Genomic DNA, 26,245 nt, shown 5'->3' with positions numbered 1-26,245 from the left:
TTTTCAGTAATTGTCATATACAGGTACCTTTTTTCGGTACTTTTTCTGTAATTTTTCTACTTGACAGGACTTTTTCCATAATTTTCCTCCAAAAGTTTAGTGCATAATGATTATTATTGCTAGCTTCTTTCGGTACTTATTATTGCTCCCCACCTTTTCAGAAATAGTATTTTCATGCAGTTTTCACCACGTCTAATTTGACAAATCTCTCAACACATACAATTGCAAAGGATGGGCGAGAAGTAGCCTTTGGAGAAGGTGACTAGCAAATACCTATAAAAAGTAAAGGTGGAGAAGAAAACGACAGGAAAGAATGATTGGAAATTACCGTCGACGTGTTAATTCCAGAGTTTTTTCAAGTAATTCTGAAAATTCAAACCTTTTTCCTTTCCAGAAATCGTATTTCCGTGCAGTTTTCACCACGTCTAATCAGACAAATCTATCAACACATACAATTGCAAAGGATGGGCGAGAAGTAGCCTTTGGAGAAGGTGGCTAGCAAATACCTATAAAAACTAAAGGTGGAGAAGAAAATGACAGGAAAGAATGATTGGAAATTACCGTTGACGTATTAATTCCACAGCTTGTTCAAGTAATTCCAAAAATTCAAACCTTTTCTCTTTTGCTATATATAGAAAACATTTCCTACACACTTGTGTAGGTAAGTTACCTACACACTAGCTTAAAATACAGTGGGGGCCCACATTGTTTGGGTGATCCAAACCATTCATTTGAATGGTCCTCACAGAGATAGGGTGTCCACAAAAAATCAGATCCATAGGATCATCCCAACCCTACGATTTGTGGAGGTAAAATGGACGTGTATAAACCTTCACAAATTAGTCCATTTTTTGCCTCCTTAGTTTGAATGGTTGGGATGATCCTATGGATCTGATTTTTTATGGACACCCTATCTATGTGAGGACCATTCAAATGAATGGTTTGGATCACCCAAACAATGTGGGTCCCCACTGTATTTTAAGCTAGTGTGTAGGTAACTTACCTACACAAGTGTGTAGGAAATGTTTTCTCATATATATATATATATATATATATATATATATATATATAGAGAGAGAGAGAGAGAGAGAGAGAAAAGGGTTCCTAAGGGTGCCCTCATATAGCTTATATGAGGTGGCTCTTTCAAAACATAAGGGCCCCACATTGTTAGGATGATCCGAAGCATTCATTTGAAAGGCCACATCATAGATATGGTGTGTACAAAAAATCAGCTCCATTGGATCATCCTAACACCTCCAAAAGTAGGGGAAAAAATGGATAGACACATTTTGTCCACAAATCTGCCCATTTTTGCCCCCACTTTTGGAGGGGTTAGGATGATCCAATGGAGCTGATTTTTTGTACACACCCTATATATGATGTGGCCTTTCAAATGAATGCTTCAGATCATCCTAACAATGTGGGCCCCCTATGTTTTGAAAGAGCCACCGCAGGTAAGCTTATATGAGGGCACCCGCAGGAACTGTATTCTCATATATATATATATATATATATATATATATATATATATATATATATATATGAGAGAAAAGATTGTGCGCTCAACCGTTTTCTCTCTACTGTGCGGTCGAAGAGAGAGGCTTGCTCTCATTGGCTAAGAGAGTGGGCCCAGGAGGCGACGAAAAGATGACTGTAAGTCTTATTTTTCTCTCCCGTACGAAACCAAAATCCAAAAAAATATCGATTTGGATTTGATGCCTTTATTTTTTTCGTACGGGTTTCATACCAAAAACCCAAGAAAGAAATCGGTTCAGCTTTTATCTCCTTCCTCTCTTCTCGCTGAAAGCTGTGACAGTGGAAGAAAAACCCACCCAAAATCGTACCTCGCCGTCGCCCAAAACCCTTCTCCGGCCGCCCCCTAAGGTTAGTTTCTTGTAACTTTTCTCTTTTTTTCTCTTTTTTTTTTATGAAAATGAAAATCAAATAACGTAGGGAGAGGGTTTCATTGTGAGGAGGGTTTCATTCCTGTAGAAAGAAAAAAAGAGAAGATGGTAAGATTATTTTACTTTTTTCTTGGTAGTTTTCTCGGTAATTGTCATATTTTATTACAATCATTTGGTATTGTTTAGGTAATTTTTCTACTTTGCATCCTTTTTGCGGTAATTTTTCATTTCAAACTTAGTATTTCTACGATTCTTTGCCAAATCTGTAATGATTACTTCTCTTTTTATTATCGTTTATTACTAGCCACCTTTGCCTGTAAGTTACTTCACCCAATCTTTGCAGCTAAGGAGGGGCTACAAGCTGAAAAATAGCCCCGGAGAAGGTGGCTAGCAAATCCCTAAAAAGTGATATAAATATTGGGAAATGTTATCAGCGCTACTGTATTTTGATGAATGCACTCCTCACTTTATTGAAACTACGGTAAGGCCCGCCCCATAGGATGATCCAAACCGTCCATTAGATGGGCCACAGCCTAAATAGGCCGTGCCCAAAAATTCATTTCCATAGGTTGATTCTAACCCTCCGTATGAGGAGAAAGAGTATATGTTGTTAAAGCTGCTGAAGCAAAGAAACCCAAATCGATTCCGACGATTCATGCGGTTTCTCCTCCCACAGGTTAGCAAAAAACCCCAAATCATTTCCATAGGCTGATCCATGCGTATGAGGAGAAAGAGTATATCTTGTTAAAGCTGCTGCAGCAAAGAAACCCAAATCGATTTTGACGATTCCGACGGCTTCTCCTCCACAGGTTAGCAAAAAAACCCCAAATCGATTCCGACGGCTTCTCCTCCCACAGGTTAGCAAAAAAACCGAAATCGTCGAGCAGCAGCACCAAAGGAAAAAAACCCAAATCGAAGCCGACGGCTTCTCCTCCCACAGGTTACCAAAAAAACCCAAATCGAAGCACCAGCAGCAAAGAAAAAAAACCCAAATCGAAGCCGACGATCCATCCGACGGAAACGCTCGAACGATCTTCTCCTCCCACAGGTTAGTGCCTTCTTCCTCTTTTCCTCCTTTTTTTTATTTTTTCTCCCTACGGATTTCTCTGTAAAGAAGAGGGTTTTTCCTTTTCTTTTTTTTTTGCCTAAGGATTTCTCTGTAAAGAAGAAATTCCTTTGCTACAGTTTCAGCTTTATTTTAACTTCTCTCTCATTTTCTATCTCTTTGCCGCACAAATCTTTCAGAAATTTTTGATTTTTGATTTTTGAATTTTTCAGCAGGAAAAAACCAAATCCTCGAGGTCTCGAAGCCGACGATCGTCCCTACCCAGCCGGAAAACCCAAAACTCCCGTCCCCTCCGACGATGGGTTTTTTCAATTCTGCTTAGTTTGTATGATTATAGGATCAGATGAACTATTTGTGACGGGCCCTACCATGGATGGGCTTTCACACAAAATTAACAATGATCCAACAGCTATTATTCATCAAATTAATAATTTTTTTTTCTCATTTGAACGTTCGAAAATGAGCCAGACATTTGACAAGTTGGATTGTTTTTTGGGATTAATTTGCTATCGTTCTTTAGGAGCGAATATTAAATTTTAATGAAAACGTGAGAAGTGCCTATCATTTCCATTTTTAACTTTCTATTTGTGGGGCAGTCGAGTGTTCACATGTATAGTGATGGGCTCAGATTGGTCCCACTGAATTTGAGAACCGATTGCAAGTCCAAAAGTGATTATTGGACTAGAAAGTAAACACATATTTGTGTGTTATGATCAGTTTTGGGCTCACAATCGATTCTCAAAATCCAAAAGTAACAGGGCTTTGGTTCACGAGCTTGGAAATATTTGATTTCCTTTCTCCTTTCACTCAACTCTTCACTACTTAGTCAGTTCAAAGTATAGAAGTAGCCAAAAGATGCCCCTGCAACGTTTCCAGTCTACTGGCTTGTTTTGCTTAGGAATTGCTCCACACTCAATGGGGGCAATTAGATTGAATTTGTACTCTGATGCCACTTCTTATTCTCAAGTAGGATCTGAAGAACACTCCGACATCAATCTGACCAATCAGAAATTTGAATGGACCGCGACTATCAGATAGTTGGATCCAATCAGAAGTCGACCTGTTGACAGCAGAACCCTGTAGGGAGCCAAATTACAAATATATAATTTCCTTTAATTGGGGTTGTGGATTTGAGGGGCCACTACTACTTTATGGGAGTCGATTTATCACTGCCCAGTTATTTTTAGTTTCTCTTTTGTGTAATCTCCATCTTGTGTTGGGTTGGCTGCATCACTGTATGTCCATTATAGATCATTGATCAAATGTGATGAAAATGATGTCTTTTAAGCCATTGATTCTTGTGGGCCTCATTGTATTCCGTTTGGAAAATAATGACAGGACTTAAATCACCCTTGATTTGACCCTTTTAAATGTGTATTTATTACCTTTATAGGCGATTTAAGCTCCTTACATTTGTCTTTTAGTGGACGTGGCTCTAATGGTTAAAGCCAATCCCGTTTCCTAGCAGTGCCCCTCTCTTAAATAAGATCTCTCTTTTGCATCAGGGTACAACTTGAGTCTGGTCAAGTTGAGCTCTTGCTAAAAAAAAATGAATTGGATTCAAAACAGTCACTTATTGAGATGGGAGATAAAATTCCTAAATTTGTACATTCATTAAAAACAATGTGATAACATTGAGGCCATGTTTGGCAACCATGGATTCCCTCCTCCCCCCCCCCCCCTATGTTGAGAGAGCGCTACACCCTACAAATAGAAATTTTCTTTTCCTTGTTTCTTGCCTTTTCTTGCCCTCTCCCTACTTTTCCTCCTCCCATCCTCACTAGCCCTCTCTCGCCACTTGTTAAACTAATTTTCAATGAGAGAGAATGCAATCACATGGAATTAAATATAATCAGATTAGGCCCTGTATTGGATTCTAGGAAAAACACATTTCTTAGGAAACTTTTCTGTTTCCATATTTTAAAAGCATATGATAAATTTTAGCAATATCATTATAATTTTTTTCATGTGTAAACAAGCAAGGGAAAAGCATGGAATTTGGACAAAATTCTTTCTTCAAAGCATTGCAGAAAATTCCAGCAATCCAGACAGGGCCTTATTACACTTCAAATTGGATCCCTTGAAAGAGAAATGTGAATGTCATTTGCCCAAAGGAAAATGATTTCAGCGCTCCAACCACCTCGTGCATCAGTGCCCTGTTAAGTATTTGTTCATGTTTGTCAATTTTTGAACAGCAAGAAAGAACATGAAAGAAAATCCAAGACCCATTTTTAGAACACTACATTCTGTTAGCAAGAAAGGAAGTTTCGCATTTTTGTTGCCATGATTCATAGAAAACTGATAATGGCACACCTCCCATCTCCATGGATTGAAGGCAAGTGGATCTTCATAAGTTGCAGGATTCAAGTGGACGGCTGGAGGACACACCATAATCGCCCATCCTGCTGGAATTGTATATCCATCTGTAAACATTACTCACGTAGGTAAAACAGTCCATTATAGTTACAAAAATATTCATGTGTTGTGCATGATTTAGACTTTTGAGAATCTAGATTATAGTTACAAACATAGTCATAACGGATTTGATGATTGATCACCATGTGGGCTATGTCCACTAAAACACAATCCGAACCAAATTTACAGCCAATAGACATGTCCAGTAAAATGAAAAGAACACCAAACATAAGAACCATATCTAAGTAGAAGAGGAAGTTGACCCGGCAGAAGTTGTTGACGCTAGTGAATATCCGTGAGAGCTGGTCTCCTCTTCCCCTTTTTGTACGCACCCAGTACTGCCATGTAAATAGGCATGAAGGACAACATCTGCCTCCTGCCTAGTCCCATATGATTGATAACAAGCTCCACTGAACTTGTTGACCTGAAGATGGCAATCCTGCCAATTTTCAAATACACCAATCTGCCTTTTCTTGAAAACAACGTAGAACTTTTGTTTTGCCATTCACCTGCAGGAACGCAAATTCAAACAATAGCTATATGGATAAAAAGAAAACAAATGCGATATGTGGAAGACCTAGAAAAGAGAAACAGAAAGCCCAATTAAAGGCTAATCAAGGTAATAAGTAGTGGACCTATAACAATTATTGCTATGACAAAGAAGAACAGTAGTACAACAGCAAGAGTCTAACTTTCTTCATCTTACTCATTTCCATCTTGGGTATCGGCATTTTGCTGCTCATTTGCAGCCACCTATTAGCAAGCACAGTAGTAGAGATTTAAATCAATAAGGAAAAAAACGGAGCATAATAAATTGACAAGACCAATAATAACGTTTCCAAATGATTGTAGTAGAGAAGTAATCATTACAGATTTGGCAAAGAATCGTAGAAATACTAAGTTTGAAATGAAAAATTACCGCAAAAAGGATGCAAAGTAGAAAAATTACCTAAACAATACCAAATGATTGTAATAAAATATGACAATTACCGAGAAAACTACCAAGAAAAAAGTAAAATAATCTTACCATCTTCTCTTTTTTTCTTTCTACAGGAATGAAACCCTCCTCACAATGAAACCCCCTCCCTACGTTATTTGATTTTCATTTTCATAAAAAAAAAAGAGAAAAAAAGAGAAAAGTTACAAGAAACTAACCTTAGGGGGCGGCCGGAGAAGGGTTTTGGGCGACGGCGAGGTACGATTTTGGGTGGGTTTTTCTTCCACTGTCACAGCTTTCAGCGAGAAGAGAGGAAGGAGATAAAAGCTGAACCGATTTCTTTCTTGGGTTTTTGGTATGAAACCCGTACGAAAAAAATAAAGGCATCAAATCCAAATCGATATTTTTTTGGATTTTGGTTTCGTACGGGAGAGAAAAATAAGACTTACAGTCGTCTTTTCGTCGCCTCCTGGGCCCACTCTCTTAGCCAATGAGAGCAAGCCTCTCTCTTCGACCGCACAGTAGAGAGAAAACGGTTGAGCGCACAATCTTTTCTCTCATATATATATATATATATATATATATATATATATATATATATATATATAGACACACACACACACACACAACTTTTAGGATCATCCAAAGTGGGTAAAATGAATGCAATATGATTTACTAGGGTAATGTATATGAAGACAAGATTTTCCAAAGTAAATGTACCCAATAAATATTTTTGACTGTTCCTCTTCAAATCATAAAACAAATTAAAATGGAAAATGATTTCTTCGCTCCAGTGTTTTGATAAACATGCCCTCCACTTGTCTATCGTGTAGTATTTAAAGGGATGTCAGAGGATAAGTTCTCAAAAGGCTCTTAAAGCCCTTTAAATGCTACACAACGGACAAGTGGAGATCATGTTTATCAAAACATTGGAGTGCTGAAATCATTTCCCATTAAAATGGGTCTAATTATTTACATTCTCTCTTTGACCGTAAATTCTACCGACATAAAGCGTAACCTTTATCAACCATCCATTTTAAACCAAAAATATTGGAGGGTTAGTTATTTTCTCAAGATGATTTTTGGAATGCAACTTATCTAAGGCGGGGAACATTAAATGAATAATTTAGACTTTCAGAGTATACAAATAGGTGGGCCCATTGTCCTTTTAACAATTTGTCCGTTTTCATGCATGCAAAGTGTTGACAAACCGGCAATGCTAGGTAATTGTTTGATGAAATGCTTGCTAAAGATTGCATCTAAGACACAAATTGAGAGTGACGTCAATCAATGAACTTTGAGATTTTAGCCCTTTGACGGATATTTCTACAATATCTATTGTGTATAGGCTTTTGCAATTTTTTTAATGTACCCACTTTTTAAATGTAGGCAAATCTGAGCTTATTGAAAAAAAGTTACATGGAAAAAAAAATCTAGGGTCCAATAGAGTTAAAAACTTTTTGAACAACATGAAGGTTGCATTTGGATTGTCGAAATGAAGCCCGAGAATCGGTAGCCGAAAAGGTCTTCAAGTTTTTTTTAATAGAAATTGGACTAACTAAATGATGGAAATGCATATCAAAGGAAACGTTTTTTCAAGAAAAATTTTACCCTAAATTCAAACTACTCCTTGTAGAAAGAGCTGATGCATCCTTCCTGTCTATTTTAGAAGGTTCAACTCTAGTATTTGGTTGAGGCTGTATGGCGTGAATAAGAATTTGCAAGGGAAATCCTAAAGCATAAAAACCAGACTAATGATCCAATTCTAACATTCTATACTATCTAATTTTTGTTTTTGAACATGGACGGTAAAAAACTACATTTTCATCTTTCTAGTGTTCCATTATACAACTCGAGCTTCCCATCATTCTACTAAGCAAATTATGTATAAGAAGATTTGATTCTAATAATAAAAGGACATAGTTTGGTCATTTAAGAAAATTCTTGTTATTCCAAATTTGTAAAGAAATTTCAATAACTTGGATTCCATGAATTTTTTGGGAAAAATTTGGAAAGGAAAAATATTTTTAAAATTTCCTACTTTTTCTACCCACGAAAAAATATAATTTGAACTAGCGCTATTTTTTCATTTAGAGTGACCTTTAATTTACAATGATATCCTTCTAAATTAAGCAAAATTATATCACTTCCTTCTTAATCATGGAAACAAACTGTGGGGCTGTTTGGATATGTGGATTTTAGAATTTAGGTTTTTAGTTTGAAAACAGTGTAAAGGAAGGTTCATGATCAAGCTGCTTTATGCTGTCCTGATAGCGTTTCTTGGATTTGAAGTGCGAAATTAAGGTTTCAAAAATCTATCCTGCATCCTGAGATTTCTAAAACCTGAAAATATGGGAGGATCTGCTATTCTCTTGTTGACAGGAAGAAGGGCGAGAGGTAAAAAATGACGGCTGGTCCTCTTATTCTTCAGTCTCTTAGCTGCACTTTTGAAGAAATCCCGGATTCTAAAATCCGCGTATCCAAACGTCCCCAAAATATTCCCAAGAAAAAGTTTTCAGCCAAAAATGTTTTTTTGCAGTATACACGTAGATATCAGGGCAATTGTAGTAATATTAGTAACAACGATGGGCATGTTGGTCATATCAAACAGGTTAAAAAGACGGCGCAAGTGTTATTTCAAACAAAAGCTGGGGCAATTGTGGCCATGTCCAAACGGAACACAAATAACACTCGTTTTCATTTTCCGTAACAGCTTCATTTTGACAGAGAGAGAGAGAGAGAGAGAGAGAGAGAGTTCTGCTCTGCTCTCTTTATGCAACGGACCCATCTCCATTAATGCCGGGAGAAGCCCGCAACATTCAATGAAGGAGACCATGTGGTCGCTGTAAATGCATTTATACAGGCAGTTGCTGATTTTTCTAACTCCGTCCACACTTTATACCTCACAAATTCAAAGATTTCAGAATTCCTAGATCTAAATTGGAATGTGGTCTCTGTTAATGCATTTGTTTCTTCGTTTCTGCTTCATGGGTTTTGTGACACTTTCTTTTAAAAATCAATTTATCCCTTGAAAAACGCTCTTCAGATCATCCCAGGTGGGATTTTCAGCATTTCTATTGTATTTCCTTCTTGCGTTTTTTCTCCCAGCTCAACAAAACCCAACATTTCTTGCTTAATCTTTGGAATGTTTTTCTGCATGTTTCTTCCTGTCTTTTATTCATGGGGTTTTTCTGAAACTTCCTGAAACTGAACATTTTCTTTCAAAACTCTTCATTTTTTTCTTCTCTAGTAGGTCATCTTGGTTTTAGTTACTCAAATCTTTCAATTAATTCCTGAAATCTTTGTTGTGTAATTTAAAACTCCCTGCTTTGTCCCCTCAATTTCTTCTTGTAATCTGTCCTGTAAAATCTCACTAGTTCCAGAGTAAAAACTCAGAGAGCTTTACTTATGGCATATTTTGGAGTGATTTTTGTCGTTTGTCTTTCATGGTTTTTCTTAATCCCAAGTACTAGTCAGTTACAAAACTCTCAAGAACAAGTTCTGCAACAACTGAGAAAGCATTTGGAATACCCAAAATCATTGGAGGCTTGGAATTATAGTGGAGACCTCTGCTACACACCTTCATCGCCTCAAATTCGCATTTCATGTCAGGATAATTTTATCACAGAGCTTAGAATTATGGGTGACAAACCTGTCAAGGTTAATAATTTTGAAGGCTTCCCAATTCCTGGTCAGACTCTTTCACAAACTTTCTTTGTTGATTCTTTCGTTACTACGCTTACGAGGTTAACTAGCTTGAAAGTTGTTTGCTTGGTCTCTTTGGGAATTTGGGGCCCTCTCCCTGACAAAATTCATCGTTTGTATTCACTTGAGGTACTTGATTTGAGCAATAATTTTCTATATGGTTCAATTCCTCCTAAGATTTCAGCCATGGTAAAGCTTCAAACATTGACACTAGAGAACAATTTCTTTAATGATACTGTCCCTGAATGGTTTGATTCATTGTCGAATTTGATGGTTTTAAGCTTGAAGAGCAACCAGCTTAAGGGAGAATTGCCACCATCGATTTCCAGAATTAAGACTCTCACGGATCTTGCTTTATCGCACAATCATATTTTGGGTCGATTGCCCGATCTTAGTAGCTTAACTAGCCTTGAAGTATTGGATCTGAGAGAGAATCAGTTCAATTCTGAATTACCCATCTTACCCAAAGGGTTAGTCACTGTTTTGTTCAGCAAAAACTCTTTGTCAGGTGAGATTCCTCAACAGTTTGGTGAACTGGGTCAGCTTCAACACCTTGATCTCTCATTCAATTTACTTCGCGGAATGCCTCCGGAGGCACTGTTCTCTTTGCCAAACATTAGTTATCTGAATTTGGCATCCAATTTTCTTAGTGGCTCTCTTCCCCCTGGTCTAACTTGTGGTAACAAGCTTGGGTTTGTTGATGTTTCTCAAAATAGATTAACAGGAGGTTTACCTTCTTGCTTAAGCTCAAAATCAGACAAGAGAGTTGTTAAATTTAGTGGAAATTGTTTGCTTGTTGATCCTCAAAATCAGCATAAGGAATCATATTGCGAAGAAAGGAAAGGGTCAGGGCAGAAAGATGTAGCAGTGTTAGTTGGTGTCATTGGTGGAGTTGCTGTAATCATGCTACTTCTTGTCCTTGCATTTCAAGTTTTATGTAGAAAATATTGTTCAAGAGGGATATCAGAGCAGAATTTATTGCCAAAACCAGCACGAGATAACTCACCTACAGGATTCTCCTCCGAGCTCCTTGCAAATGCGAGTAAGCTATCTACATGTGATAATGCAATATCTTTTCTCTTTGACTTGTTAAGTAATAGTTTCTGAAATTCGTTTGGTTCTTTGTGCTACAGAAAACTCAGTCGTGGCCATTTAGTAATGTATTTTGATGCAGGTCTTCTGGTTGGAACTTTCAATTTCTCAATCCCATAAGAATCTCATTGCATTATGCTTCTCTTCACTAATTCTTTGTCAAATTTGTTTCACTTCCTGTTTTAATAGTCTTATAATTGCTTTTTTTTTTTCACTATAGGGTGTCTATTGTTAGTGACTAGAGCTTTTTTCTATGTATATATATATATATATATATATCATGAGAAAAGAGTTTCTACTCTATAGAGTAGATAAGTAATCTACTCCGTCGGCCCCAGATATAGTGGGGATCAATTGAATGGTTTGGATCATCCAAAAAATATGGGCCCCCTGTATTTTTGGCTGACGGAGTAGATATGTCAGCTACTCTATAGAGTAGACACTCTTTTCTCTTATATCATTCGATGATTGGGCCTCGGGATCTTCTTTAATAGTATGTGCTTAGTTCTAACCTTTCAACTATCAAGGATAATTCCGAACATGGTATGACTATCTTTGGAGCTGGTACTTGGAGATAATAAACATTTTACTAAATTTGTTTTCTCATAATCATCATTCATGGTTCATGAGAACATATGGAGAAAACAGGAATAAGGCTACCTATTTTCTTTCTTGTCCTATGTTTTGTTTTTGGTAGTTGTTGAAGTATAAAAGATTAAATAACACCAACTCGAACGGCTTAAGCTTTTGGAGTAATTGGTTGTTTCACATGGTATCAGAGCTATTGCCTAATGGCTGCTCCTAGGTTCAAAACTCACAACTCCCTGATATTAAAAGTCACATGTAAAGACAACCCAAAAGAGGGGCTGCATGTGCCACTTGTAAGGCCAACCCAAGAAACGAGGGGCCACACGAGAGGGGGAGTGTTGAAGTATAAAAAGATTGAACAACACTGATTCTAACGGTTTAAGCTCTTGGAGTAATTGGTTGTTTGACAGTAGGTAAGCTGGGATTGAAGCACCGCCCTCAAGGTTGAAGAATAAATCCTTATCCTATTGAGCTAGAGGATCAACCCCAAATATTTCTCCGAAAATATGTAACCGTGAGAAGCTGTAAAGACACAATAGAGTTTGAACTGGTGACCTCTTCTTGTCCAATGTTTCTATTAAATAAGAAGAAAAGAAAGAATCCTTGATGGAGACCCTATTTGTGTGGAAGAAGAGAACAGATAAGAAGAAAAGAGGAGGAAGGAAGAGAGAGAAGAAATTTGTGGAGGTTGAATTCAATGATGAGCCCCATCTTACAAATGTAAATAACATGGCCATCTATGATAGTCCCCATCACACTAAAGTAAACCAACATTAAACTAATTTAACTCTTAACAATGCCTCTCAAGCTGAAGCACAGATAGCATCCATATAGCTTAGAACATGTACTACCAAATTGATTGTAACCCCTCTTGTGAATATATCTGCCAATTGATCTTTGGACCTCACACAAGGAGTTGTTATATACTTTTTTCAAAGATATAAATTTCATTAAAAAAACAAACAAATCACCATACAAGGAAAATACAAAGAAAAGAGCAGCAATCACCACAAGAAAAGGCCGTAAAATAACCAAAAAGCATAAGGCTCCACCATCAAGAGGAGACATATACATCCTCTACAAACACTACAGTGATGGCATGCCATCCCACATAACCAAGCTTAGACAGGAAACCCCATGGTTGGACAGCTATCAGCTCTAGGATTTCCTTCTCGTAGAATGTGGGTGAAGCAACACTCGATTTCTGCTAGAATTTCCTTTAACTCAAGTTCATGTGACTCAACATGGCCGATCAAATCCCTTAATCCATCTAATTTTATTGAGGGAGTTGAGTTCAATCCAAAGTTTTTCCGGACCGAGGAGCGGAACGAGGTTGACATCTTTCCAGCCAAATAACTAAACCTAAGCTCTGTTAAGCAGCTGCTTGTTGGAACAAAATGAAAATATACTTTAATGTGCTTAGTGCTCTAATGGAATACTGGATTACTAGCAATGTAAGCAGATGTCTAATTATCACAGAACATCTTTATTGGCTCTCCATCTCCAAACTCATCTCTTCCATACGATTCGTCACTAACTTCTATTGAGACATGTGAACCGTTACACGGTACTTTGCCTCTGTATTGGATCATGCAACCATATTCTCTTCTTGTTTCACCAAGTAACTAGGTCTCCTCCAACAGAAACACAATAACCCATGGTTGAATGCTTTTTTGGAAGGTGATCTTACCCAATCTGCATATGCAAAACTTTAAACTCTCAAGCGGTCATTCTTCTTGAAAATAATTCCTCTGCAATGTGCACCTTTTAGTATCTCAGATTGTGTCTAATTACATCCAAATGATCAATAATAGGAGCATGCGTAAATCCATAAACGAATTAATTACACTTATAGTAAAAATTATCATGATGTGTTATTGTCAAGTAAATGAGCCTTCTAACAAGGTGACAATATCTACCAGGGTCCTCAGACAAATCTCCTTATTCTTTAGAACTTGACATTACGATCCATAGGATTATCAATAGGTTTCGACCTAACATACGTATTCTCATGAGGTCACATAAACTTCATCTTGTAAGTGACCATGAAGAAATCCATTTTTCATATCCAGCTACCTCAATGAAAAATCTTTATTGGGAGCGATACTCTTAGTGACTAGCAAAGGTCATTGTGTAATCAATACCAAAGTTTTGTTTAAAACCTTTAGCAATCAATTGACCCTGCGGCAACATTTTCATCAGGGAGATTGCCAATTGTATAGATTTATCTAAACCAATTATTATATTCTTGCAGGTAGTTTAGATAAATCCCACATGTGATTTTAGTTTAACCGTAGAAATTTTATAACAATAGAGAAAAAAGACACTGCAAAACTTTATACGAAGGGGACAAATTATCAAAGGAAACAAAACTAGGAATTAAAGTATCTCTACATCTCTCCTCCACTTCATCAATGTATCAAGCCTCCAGGATCCAATCCATTTCCTTTTGGCCTATGAAATAGCATTAGAAGAGTCTCCTTCCGCAATCCAACTCCCTGTCTAACTTTTGCTTAATGATTTTAATTACCACAAGAAGGGCTCTTATCTTCATTTGAGTCAGCTCTGCCTCTGGGTCTAGAAAACCATAAAGAACATGCCCATCACTATCTTTGAAGACACCCGCTCGTGGGAGCCGGTTTTTTCCCGTCCTGATAGCTCATCTTGCGAGGCACGGGATCACCACTTCGGGTTCTCTTTTTGAAAGAGTGGGAGTGTTCATTTGTCTGCGTTTCTTGTGAAATCGGGATCGGGGTCCGGATTTCACAAGAAAGAGAGTTTTAGAGTTGCCACCTATGTTAGGGCCTAGGACCCGTGCTTGCTTTCCGATGAAATGTGGATAAAGATCCAAGTTTCATTGAAAGACCAGCAACCGTAGTTGTACTCTAGGTTGGGTGCCTAGAACCCATAATTTTGCTCTGTTTGTTAAGGCTTGGTCCTAACAGAAATCTGAGTAAGGGTTATTATGGTTACATTCGGGGAAGGTGTTAGGCACCCCTCATGCGTAAGGTAAACCTGGTGTCTTGACTTGATTTGGCAGATTTGGAGAGATTAATCAGAAATCTTTACTCTTTTATCCTTTATTACTGTTAGGCTTAATTCCTGTGCGTAAAATAAAGTGGATTTACAAAGAAAAGAAGAAAAATCGGTTTCGCGTTATCCGGATTGAAGTCGTCACTGCATGTTTCGAGTCCTAGGAGGATCTCTTAGTTGACTTCAATTAGGATAACTAAAAAAACGGAAAATGACAAGGCATAAGGGATATAAAACACTGCATGTTTATTGTTCCCTCCGTTTGTCCAATACCGTGGAGCACCAGGGCTCTCGTCTCTGTCTCTTTTGTCTATGGTAGGACAGAAGACAGAGTGGCGGGATAGGGAGAGGAACATAGCCCTATTTACAAAGAGAGGAGAGGGATTTACGTTACAGGATCTAGGGCAAAAGGAGCCATAAATCCCATAACTACCCTGCACTTGGTTTTGTAACAGAAGTGTAGACAAATGTAATTTTACCAAAAGTGCGGAGACGTCTTCCGAGAAATTGGCGGCGTAATGATGCTAGTTGGACGACGTAGCTTCGAATTCTCAAAAATTCGGCAGAATGACAGCGCTATTCGGATGAAGGGGCTTCGGTTTTGCCGGAATCTAGGCAGAACAACGGCGCTATTCGGACGAATGCGCTTCGGGTTTGCCGGAATTTCGGCAGAACAACGGCGCTATTGGGACGTAGAGGCTTCGGGTTTGCCGGAATTTCGGCAGAACAACGGCGCTAGTCGAAGGATGTGGCTCCGAGTCTTCGGAAATTCAACAGAGTGCTGACGCCCAGTGTGAGCTACCTAAGAATTTCTCTACTTTCTCTCTTCTAAAGCAAAGAAATTAGGGTTTTTTCGGCAGAACCTTCTTTCAAAAGGGGTTTTAAGAGCAGAAAACTAGGATTTCTATAATTGAAAACCTAATTCTAAACTAGAAAAACCAGAAAACTCTCCGAGAAAAATTCTCTTTGAATTCAGTAACTTCTGAATCCTGATTTTTACTTCTACCCCCTCCTAAATCCCTTCTGAAAACTAGGATTTCGTTACTACGCAGAGTGTGAAATTGGACCTGACACCTGGGTGTCAGTGTCATGTCAGTAACATTTCGAAAAATGTGATTTTTGTCTTTTTGGAGGTTTTAGGGAGTTTCGGTAGGCCGTAACTCCTCCGTTTAGACTCCGAATTGTGCGCGGTCAGATCCGTTAGATTCCTCGTTCGGAGGAGATTCCGACGAGTCTAATATCGCTAGCTTTCGGAACACGATGTGTTTTTGGGTAAAAAACGGATGTTTTTGACTCAAAGCTAAGTTCTTGGTTGAAATGCCATGTGAAAACGGGCTTTTTGGCTGTGCCTTAAAAGGTGGGTGCCATGTAAAGACGGGCTTTTGTTGCATCTCTGGGATAAAATCATTTTCGAGAAGTATTTCCCTGTTTAAATAACCTAGAGAGAGATTGAGAGAAAGGAATAGGGCTCTGGGACTCGTCATGAGACTCTTCCTCGCGACAACCTATCATTAGTTCTGCATTGACAAAATTGGGTGTCTACATCGCTATTTGTGATTGTTGTGGGTTACCAAGGGAACTTCTAATAATGTTCAATTTGATTCTCCCAGGAACTTCTAATCTTGTCTTATTAGGGCTTATAAAAAATCGGTGGAGGGGGATAAAGAGATTTCGGAGGAGGAAGATAAGGAGCTTTCAGAAGAGTTTGAGGAAATGATGAAAATGGGAAGTATGCTGGGATTGGATATAAAGAAAATGTGGAAGAACTAAGAGAATGTTCTTTGACATTGAAAAGCGTGATGTTGGTGAAGAGAAGAAAGGAAAGACTCCTAGTAAAGGTAGCAGGGAGCTTAAGGCCCTGACTAGATAAAGAGGTTTGTCCTGGTTGTAAATAGAGTTTTTAGGGAGTACTAGTTGGGAAGAGGCTGTGAAATTGCTCTGATGGTTTTTGTATTTGTGTTTAGGAGTGGGTACTGATGGGTCAAGGATGGCCTATTAGCACTAACAGAGAGTGTTAGTGGGACATGGGTCCTTTACTGCTTCGGGGTTAGCCTTGTCCCTTGGATTGGAATTTTCTTCTCTTCGTGATTGGGATGATGTTTCACCTATGAGGGTAGGAAGGGGGTTTTGTAATTCTATATCTCGTGTGCTTGAGAAACCTTGGTCTTTCACGTATCGGGACATATTCTTCCCTTGTTGCCAAAATTGGATGTTAAGGTTGGGGTAGCATATCATGGGGTTTTTTTGGGAATCTTTTATGGTTTTTGGTTTGGGCTTCTTTCTTATGTAATGGGGTGGGACTACTGGTCCCCAATCTCTGTATACATGCAATTATGAATAGATGGGTCAATTTTAAAAAAAAAGAAAAAAATTCCAGGAAGATGATGCTACCAAACAACAATAACCTTCATCTTTGGAGTGTAACTGTTACCTATGTGTTCTATGGGGAGAAGAGGAGTTGTGAAAAAAAGTCATGGGCTGGTCGCTTGGAGCCTAGGTGGGGCTAAGTTGGAAGTTGCATGTGGGCTGCCAAATAGGATGCAAGTTGGCTGTCGCGTGGACAAAAAGGACAGTTGTCCTCTAAATAATTCTTTGTCACATCATCATGGATACCTAGGATGGACATCTTGGTACTGATGGCCCCTCTAGAAGCTTATCGCTCATCGAAATAGGAGAGAATATGCTGTAATTTTTAGTTTTGAAGGTTGTAATTGAGTTTTCTATTGTAAGAGACTGGAGTTCCTTTTGGTGCTAAGCCTTGGGCTCTAAGGAGATAAGTTCTATTCCTCCTTCAATAAAGAGGCCTTGGATAATCTTGAAGTAATTTTTTTCTAGTTCCATCTTCCTATCAATCTTTTGGATGTAGTCATCACTGCGCTTAATTCAAGTTTCTTGATTTCTAGTTTCCTTACAGAACCAAATATGTCTTGTATAATTTTCATGGAGGCTTTCTTGAGTTTTTGTACAAAATTTTATTCCATTTTTGTCCTAAAACTCTTCTCATACCCGCCTACCATAGATCTGTTAGATTGGTTGTAAAATCCCGAGCAAAATCGCTACACGTTGCGGAAGAATAAACCGTGTAAAACAAAATTTTTCTCTAACCCAGGATTCCTAGGGTCTAATTGATTTTATTGTGATTCAATAAACGTAAATATAAATACCTTATTTTGCTGATGAGAAGAAAAACGTCTGCATAATCTACTCCTCGCAAATCTGCAAATGATCTAATCGATGCGAAACCGCAAGTTGAATCGATGGATTCCTTTTGTCGCGTGAAGGATCTTGTGAACAACTCTTTGTTCACTTTATAACCTGATCTAAATCAGATTATATTGTGGGAATATGTATTTAGATCAATGGAGCTTGGTTGGATATTTGTCTTTGATCTAGAAAAGACAAAACTAGTTGATGGAATTGAAGAAGAAGAAGAGAAAGACTTTGGGGTGTCTCTATCAATTTCCATCACATGGAATTATGGGAGAGCTCTTGAAAACTCCAGTCATATGTCTCATATTTATTGAGTTCTCAATTTCCATATGCAGAATCCAAAGTTTCTAGAGAAATCTAAAAAACAATGGAAACTAGTCATAATTGGAAGCTCCAATTTGGAAACAAGCTAGTTTGCTTTTTCAAAATAAAAACCAAACAATGTGGGGAATGTTTTTAGAAATCCTTAAATTGAGGTTTTTTCAAGTAAAAAACGTGGCTTGCTTTATTGGATAAAAACAATCCCAAAAATATCTCACACATTGTTTCCTTTTTCAACATTCCCGCTACAAGCATGTAGGTCAAATTTTGACCTCATTTTTGGACAACTAAATGACTGAATTAGAAAAAATCATAAACTACAAAGTTGTAGATCTTTCAAAATCCTTCAAAACGTGTACTTACACATTAATGTTTGACTAGAAATGAGTAAGCGATGACTGTTTTAGTAAAACGAGTCTATAAGCTGAACTTACAATTGTTTATTTAATTTTTTAATTAAATAAACATATTTCCTCCCATCCAATGGGATAAATCTCCATCCATATTTTTCTATAATTCCCAAAATAACCTTATGGTTTATACTTAACCATTTGGTATTCCCAATGTATCCCATAATGCATATACACTATATACATTGTATATATCCTTTCAATGCATCCAATGCCACGAAACTAGTTCGTGTATGCAACCAAATAAATGCGGGACCTCTATCTAATATATTATAATAGGTCAATCGAGTAGTGAGTAGGATCGTAGCAGGGATTTAACGATAGATCCTGCAGAACCCATAAGTGGGCCCCATTGGGATTATTGCTCCGTAGCCAATGCTACAATCGCATTGAGTCAGTGGCCTCCATCGGGACGTAACCCTGAAGATAACCTTCAAATCATCATACCCCTAATCACATCAAATGTGCAAGTCTTTTCTCCAAGTCCACATCTCCTGAGTTGAGTCCTACCGGGGGTGGACATCAACTACCCCTTGGGTTCACTCACGGTATACCTTTCAGTCAAGCAGTGTTGGCCCGCAAATGCATTTGCTAAAAACCATTTCAAAACTTATTTTGTGAAATCCTGTGAAATCCTTTTGATATACACTTTATCAAATCCACCTGACCAGGTATTTTTCTAGGCCTACTGCTCGGACCAAAACCGTAGATGTTATCCTATAAAATAGGTGGAGAATTCCATGTCGGGTATCACTATGGACCTCGAAGGTTTGCCCAACACTCCAATACTACCCTCTGGTGACTTTAAGAGAATCACGGTTAGATAGACCAAGAATGAGAGACTCGCCAACAGACCTATATGACCCTCAGGTCAAAGGACATGTAAAGGGTCCTGTCTGGTAGAATAACTCAACTGTCTTGTAATACCCGGTAAAAATAACAGCTATTATGCATAAAAAATATTCACATGTTACTATTTCCCTCATTTTTTCCCTGATCGTTTTTATCTTCAAGGTCAAGCATCTTCAAATTCCCACTTCTCCCTGATCGTTGTCATCTTCAAGGTCAAGCATCTTCAATTTCGCACTTCTCAGGTTTGATAAGGCAGGTGATAGCTAGACTCGACTTGTATCTTTTCTCAATGAAAGTGATGGGGATTTGATTATATGTTGTTTTGATATTTCTTATCTGTTTTACTGTTTGATTTTGGTAAAATCATGTTTGATTCAGAAAGATGAAATGTTCTTGAAAATGAAACGAAATGTTGGATTTCATTATCACGAAAAGTTTGAACGAAAATGAGAAAAGAAAGAAATGGAAGAAGTAAATGTGCGACAGTATATCTCTCGTGTGACGTGTTTGTACCTCTGAGCCGTCGACTAACCCAAAAGCGGAAGCGGGCCAAGGCCAAAGCGGACAATACGTGGAGGAGGCTGATCATTACAGGAAACTTCAGAAATGAAAACTGTTGGAAACTATTGGCTTTTAATTGGTTTGTTTTTCCACTATCTGGTTTGATTGTTTCTACAAAAAATACTGTTAGTATTAGTTTTGACTCATTATGATCCAGATAAAATACTGCATATTTTTATAGAACTGTCTCTTATTATTGATTTCAGCCACTTGTCGAAGCTTCTATATACCTGCTCTCCTAACCCACTTTTTCCCACCAGGATTTAAAAATTTGGATGCGGGAGTATTTGTCAATGAGGAATCTTAGTTATGAGAAGTGTGAAAGCCACTTGAGGAAATACGGAAATGATGAACCTAGTCAATCTCCTCATATGTAAAAAAAGTTTTAAATATGTCATACTTGGGATTTTTGTAAATTCAGGATGTACTTGAACCTTCCGCTGCGTAATTACAGGAATAAATATATTTTGTTGCCCGTAGCAATCCATGCAGTAAAAATTCGGGTCGTTACATGTCTCCTGTCCATAAGCTATTCTATTGTGATCCTGTTCAGTACGCAATCTGATTGTCGTACCCATTCTATCTTACTTAGGGTCCACTACCCGAGTGATTGAGATAAGTCACTCCACATCTAGTGCATGTTGGCAAGATAAATGCTAGTTGTATACAGAAAGAGGTGTCCAACCTCAACCCCAACTAGGAATTATTAAGGTCTACAACGAACCGGAATCCCATATCTGCTTGCTCCTTAGGATTTGTGAATCAATGAGCATGGGTTTCCTACTTTGCTACCTAAGGACATACGTGTCAATAATAAGTAGCATGTTACACATATTTAACTTTTAGTTACCCGTTAATTGTCATGAAAATAACTTTTATTGATTAATATGCGAAATATACTGGGTTTTAGGGCACCAACTCTAATAGTCTCCCACTTGCCCTCAAAGCCAGTTATGCATATATCTTAGACCCATCCCCTTAACATGCCTGTCAAACACCTTTTGACTAAGAGATTTGGTAAAAGGGTCTGCCACGTTATCCACTGAGGCAACCTTTGCAATAGCCACATCCCCTCTGTCAATGATCTCCCATATCACATGATACTTTCGAAGTACATGCTTGGACTTCTGATGAGACCTCGATTCCTTTGCTTGAGCAATCGCTCCGCTGTTATCACAGTACAGTGTAATGGGTCTCTCAACAGAGTGCACGACTCCAAGGTCGTCCAGAAACTTTCGCATTCATACCTCCTCTTTCGCTGCTTCACTCACATCGATGTACTTAGCCTAAGTGGTGGAATCTGCTGTAGTGTCTTGCTTGCAACTTCTCCATGACACTGCCCCATTTGCTAATGTGAACACAAAACCAGATGATGATTTCATGTCATCAACGTCAGACTGAAAGACTGCGTCGGTAAAACCAGAAACGACCAACTCGTCTGCACTGTAAACTAAATAATAATGTTTAGTTCTCCTAAGATACTTAAAAATATGTTTAACTGCTGTCCAATGCTCTAGACCTAGGTCCGACTGATATTTGCTAACCACACTTACAGAGTGACAGATATCTGGCCTTGTACATAACTTAGCATACATAACGCTTCCCACAGCCGAAGCGTAGGGAATTTTATTCATAACCTGCTTATCCTCAGGTGTCTTGGGAGACATCTTCTTGGATAACCTGATTCCATGCCTGAAAGGAACTAATCCCTTCTTGGAATCAGCCATGTTGTACCTTGCCAATATCTTATCTATGTAAGTTTCTTGTAATAGCCGAAGATTCCTATTCTTACGGTCCCTAAACAATTTAGGTCCTAGAATGTATGTAGCTTCATCTAGATCTTTCATAGCAAACGTGCTTGAAAGCCACAACTTTGTACTTGATAGCATTCCTACATCATTCCCAATGAGTAGGATGTCATCTACATAAAGAACCAAGAACGTAACCGCGCTCCCACTGACCTTCTTGTAAACACAAGCCTCATCCATGCTTTGAATGAAGCCAAACTCTTTGACTGCTTGATCAAAACGAAGGTTCCAACTACATAAAGAACCATAGCGTCCATCCATTTTCCTGCATCGATGTTTAACATCGCTTCTTTGTAGTTAAGGAGATCTGTATCTTCTGTATTTACTTGACCCAGGTAGACAAGTCTATCGGGTTGTCTGACCTCCCTACTACTACGTCGGAGTGTTGGAATAGGTTTAGTGGGTACTTGCTCAGCTTCCTTATATCTCTCTATTGGATTTTCGGGTTGCTTTTCTAAGGCGATTCTATTCTTTCCGCTCGCATATTGATTGAACTCTTCTTCTAAGAATACGGCATTCCGGCTTACAAAACAGTTTTGCTCACCAGGATTATAAAACATATAACCCTTTGTTTTCCTAGGATATCCAATAAAGAGACATCTATTGGTTCGTGCCTCCAACTTTTCAACACTTATCTTTTTAACGTGGGCAGGACAACCCCATATCATCATATGATTCAATGCAGGTTTTCTGCTCGTTCATATCTCATATGGAGTCCTTAGTACTGATTTAGTTGCTACTCGATTAAGGATGTAGAGCCCCGTCTCTTGGGCGATTCTCCATAGAAACAAAGGTGCTTGTGCAAAGCTCGTCATAGATCAAATCACATCTAAGAGTGTTCGATTTCTCCTCTCTAACACACCGTTTAACTCTGGTGTTGCCGGTGGAGTCCATTGAGAAACTATTCCGTTTTCTTTTAAGTAGTCCTTAAACTCATCCGAGAGGTATTCTCCACCCCTATCGGAGCTAAGTGTCTTAATCTTCTTGCTTAGCTGGTTTTCTATTTCATTCTTGAACTCTTTAAACTTTTCAAAGGTCTCAGACTTACGTCGCATTAGGTACAAGTAGCCGTACCTTGAATGGTCATCCGTTAAAGTCGCGAAGTAAACAAACCCTCATCTCGCAGGATGAGAAAGAGGACCACATACATCCGTATGTATCAATCGTAATACACTTTCGTTGCCCTTAGAAGGGAATTTTAGTCATTTTGCCTTAGAGACATGGTTCACAAGTTGGAAAGGGTTCCACTTGGATTGAATCCAATGGATCATCTTTCACTAACCTTGTGATCCGCTCTAGGCCAATATGACCTAATCGAAGATGCCAAAGATGTGTTGGAATTACTATGTCCCTTGCCCTTTTGAGGTTTGGAACATCAACACTCGGAATATTCTCAACATTGGTCATATTCTCTAAGGCGTTAATTAAGTATAGGCCATGACTCATTGTACCTTCCACAATTAAGGAATTTTCTTTTTTAATAAAAACAAAACTTTTATTAAAACTAGTAGAATATCCATCATCAAACAATTTTGAAACTGAAATTAAATTCCTTCTTATTGAAGGTACATAGAGACAATCCTTTAATATTAGATAACCGCCTGAGAATGTCAAAATGTAATCTCCTACAGCTTGGACAACAACTGTTGCTTCAGTTCCAACCTGTAGGGTGAGCTCTCCTTTAGTCTACCTTTTGATTTTCCTGAAGCCCTACAACACATTGCAGATGTGTGAGGTCGCACCTGTGTCAACACACCAGAAAAATACAGGTCCAATCATATTGGTTTCAGCAACAAACACTTGCAACATACCTAAGGTAGGCTTGTTGCCTTCCTGGGTAGCTAGATAGCTCCTGTAGTTTCGCTTCCAATTTCTAGTCTTTCTATAATGGAAGCAACCGTCGTTGCCCTTGGTTGACCTTTTCTTTTTAAAGTTGTTCTTGTTCTTTACCACTGGTATGCTCTTCTTAGAGCCTTGTCCTTTTGCTCTTCCTTTTTGTTTACCTTTCGGCTTAGGTGCTGAGGGTACATTACCCTTTGCAAGGTAGGCACTTTTCTTATTACTCTTTTGCAAATCCTCAGCTGTCTGAAGTTGATTCATTAGCTCTATCAGGGACATTGTCATTTTGTTCATGTGGTTAGTCATAACAAACTCTTTGAATGACCCACATAGGGAAGACAAGACAATGTCGATCTGCGTCTCAGCGTCCATGATGGCCGCCAATATGTTGACCTCGTTTAGATAGCCCATCATCTTTAGCATGTGGTCCCTAGCCGGGGTTCCCTCTACCATCTTGGTGGATATTAGGCCTCTAATCGCCAACAACCTAGCTTTGCGATGTTGCTCTCCAAACATTTCTTTAATATTTAGCATTATATCCGAGGCCACTGCCATTCCAATATGTTGCTGTTGCAACACATTGGACATGGAGCCAAGGATGTAACACTTTGCCATCTCATTGTCCTTAAGCCACTTAGATTTTCTATCGTGGTCTGCTTGAGGCACATCGGGACCAGGTAGTTCTGGCTCCTCAGTGGTAAGGACCCAATAAACTTTAGCGACCGTGAGTACCAGCATTATGGTCCTTTTCCAGTCGAGGTATTCTGGACCAGTTAACTTATTTTCATCTAAGATCTTAGCTAATGGGTAGGGGTGTAAATGGATATTCGGAAATTCGATTACCGTCTGCATCCGAATCCGTTTAAAGCGAATATTATCCGAATCCGTTTCAAGCGGATATTATCCGAATCCGTTTATGAGATATCCGGCTCTTAGCGGATGCGAATCTGATAAATGGTATATCCAATCCGTTTAACATCCGAATCCGAGAAGTAAATCCTTTTTATTTATTATTAATAATATCATTAATATTTATTTTTAGTAATGACACACTATCTTTTGTTTCTATAAGAAAAGTGAATATTCTTTTTAGAAAAAAAAAAAAAAGGAAAAACCCAAAGACCACTACCAACACTATCATCCATCCCCATCGCCTCCCTCTCTCTCTCTCTGCCATTGTTTTAAAAGGAAGAAGAGGATCTCATATATTTTAGGGTTTGAGAGTTAATTTTGTGAAGAGAATGTAGAGGTCTAGTTTTAGGGTTTGGAAAATTCATTCGAGTAAGTAGGAGAAAAAAGATCAAGTGTTGCAATAAAATGTTCGAATTTACCGGATAAACGGATACGGATAATATCCGAATTCGAACAATATCCGACGGATACGAATTCGGTAATAGATATTAAATATCCGTCGAATCCGAATCCGAATTCGGATAGTGTATATTGTAATCGAATTCGGATATAGCCATATCCGCTCTGAATTCGATCCGTTTACACCCCTACTAATGGGTTGAATGAAGCCATGGTATTTACGCGCAAAGGAAAGAGGCATAATTACCAAAACTACTATTTTAGTTAATTTCATGACATGTCCATTAGATCTGGGATTTTGATCTACGATGGAACCGCCCATTGCATGTCTCATTCACGGGTCCCTCAACCTCATGAATCAAGAGAAATGTATAATTTCTCCAATGGGCATCGGAAACTTATTCAGCAACTCTGAATAAGTGGATTCATCTAATCCTATGAGATTCGATTTATGTTCGGCCTCCAATCATTGCAGATTTGCAGTATGTATATCCTTTGGGTGTCAATACCCTCTGCTTGGTGAAGGTATTGACAAGTCAAGAAACAAATATAGTCAAGAAACAAGATCGGCTTCTGCTTTGGCCTGTGACCGTCCTATTTCCTAGACTAGCCAACGGTTAGATGGCTATGAAAAGGCACGAGGTCTTGTCCTTTCGACTTAATCCCGTTAATCAACTTAATATTAATTAAGATGGTTATTTAATGTGGGAGTAATAACCATCATTGTGTATGTTTGATTAGGCATCCATCTCACAAAAGTAAAACATACATAGCAAACCAAACCAAGCCATCCATCACATGAAAAGCAAACAAACAAACCATGCCATTCATCACATGAAAAGCAAACCATCAAACCATGGAAATAAAACACACCATCCATGAAACCCAATTTGGCATCTTGGATCATAGGGAGTCTCCCACTAACCTTATTTGAATAAGGGAATCCCTATAACACCATCTTGTCAAATTGAGGGTGAATTAAGGGCAACTTTGTGCAACAACAATGGGGAACTTCGCTAGCCTCAAAGCGAATTCCTAAAGGAGGCCTCCATCTGCTAGTCAATTTGGAGCATCACCATGCCGCAATATCCATGATCCATCGATTGATCACCAAGAAATGATCTCATATTCAATTGGTCTTGGACAAACAAATATAAACTACCCTAGTGTCCTACACTAGCCTAGGTAATCTA

The 26,245-nt window shown here is 38.4% G+C and overlaps 1 protein-coding gene across 1 annotated transcript in view; it reads left to right on the top strand.

Moving 5' to 3' along the window:
• Positions 1 to 9,041: 9,041 nt before the first annotated feature.
• LOC143861766 (Leucine-rich repeat protein kinase family protein) overlaps positions 9,042 to 26,245 on the top strand; it is a 67,208-nt gene continuing 50,004 nt past the window's right edge. The window contains 1 exon segment of the mRNA XM_077372682.1: positions 9,042 to 11,069. Within this exon segment, the coding sequence (XP_077228797.1) occupies positions 9,731 to 11,069 (1,339 nt within the window). The 5' untranslated portion in view covers positions 9,042 to 9,730.

This window comes from Tasmannia lanceolata, unplaced genomic scaffold (genome assembly GCF_043159265.1).
Source record: "Tasmannia lanceolata isolate RefF3 unplaced genomic scaffold, GAP_Taslan_0.1 ptg000037l, whole genome shotgun sequence".
In the NCBI taxonomy this organism is placed as follows: domain Eukaryota; kingdom Viridiplantae; phylum Streptophyta; class Magnoliopsida; order Canellales; family Winteraceae; genus Tasmannia; species Tasmannia lanceolata.
The sequence above is the reverse complement of the archived record's forward strand: the minus strand, read 5'-3'. Positions and strand labels throughout refer to the sequence as shown.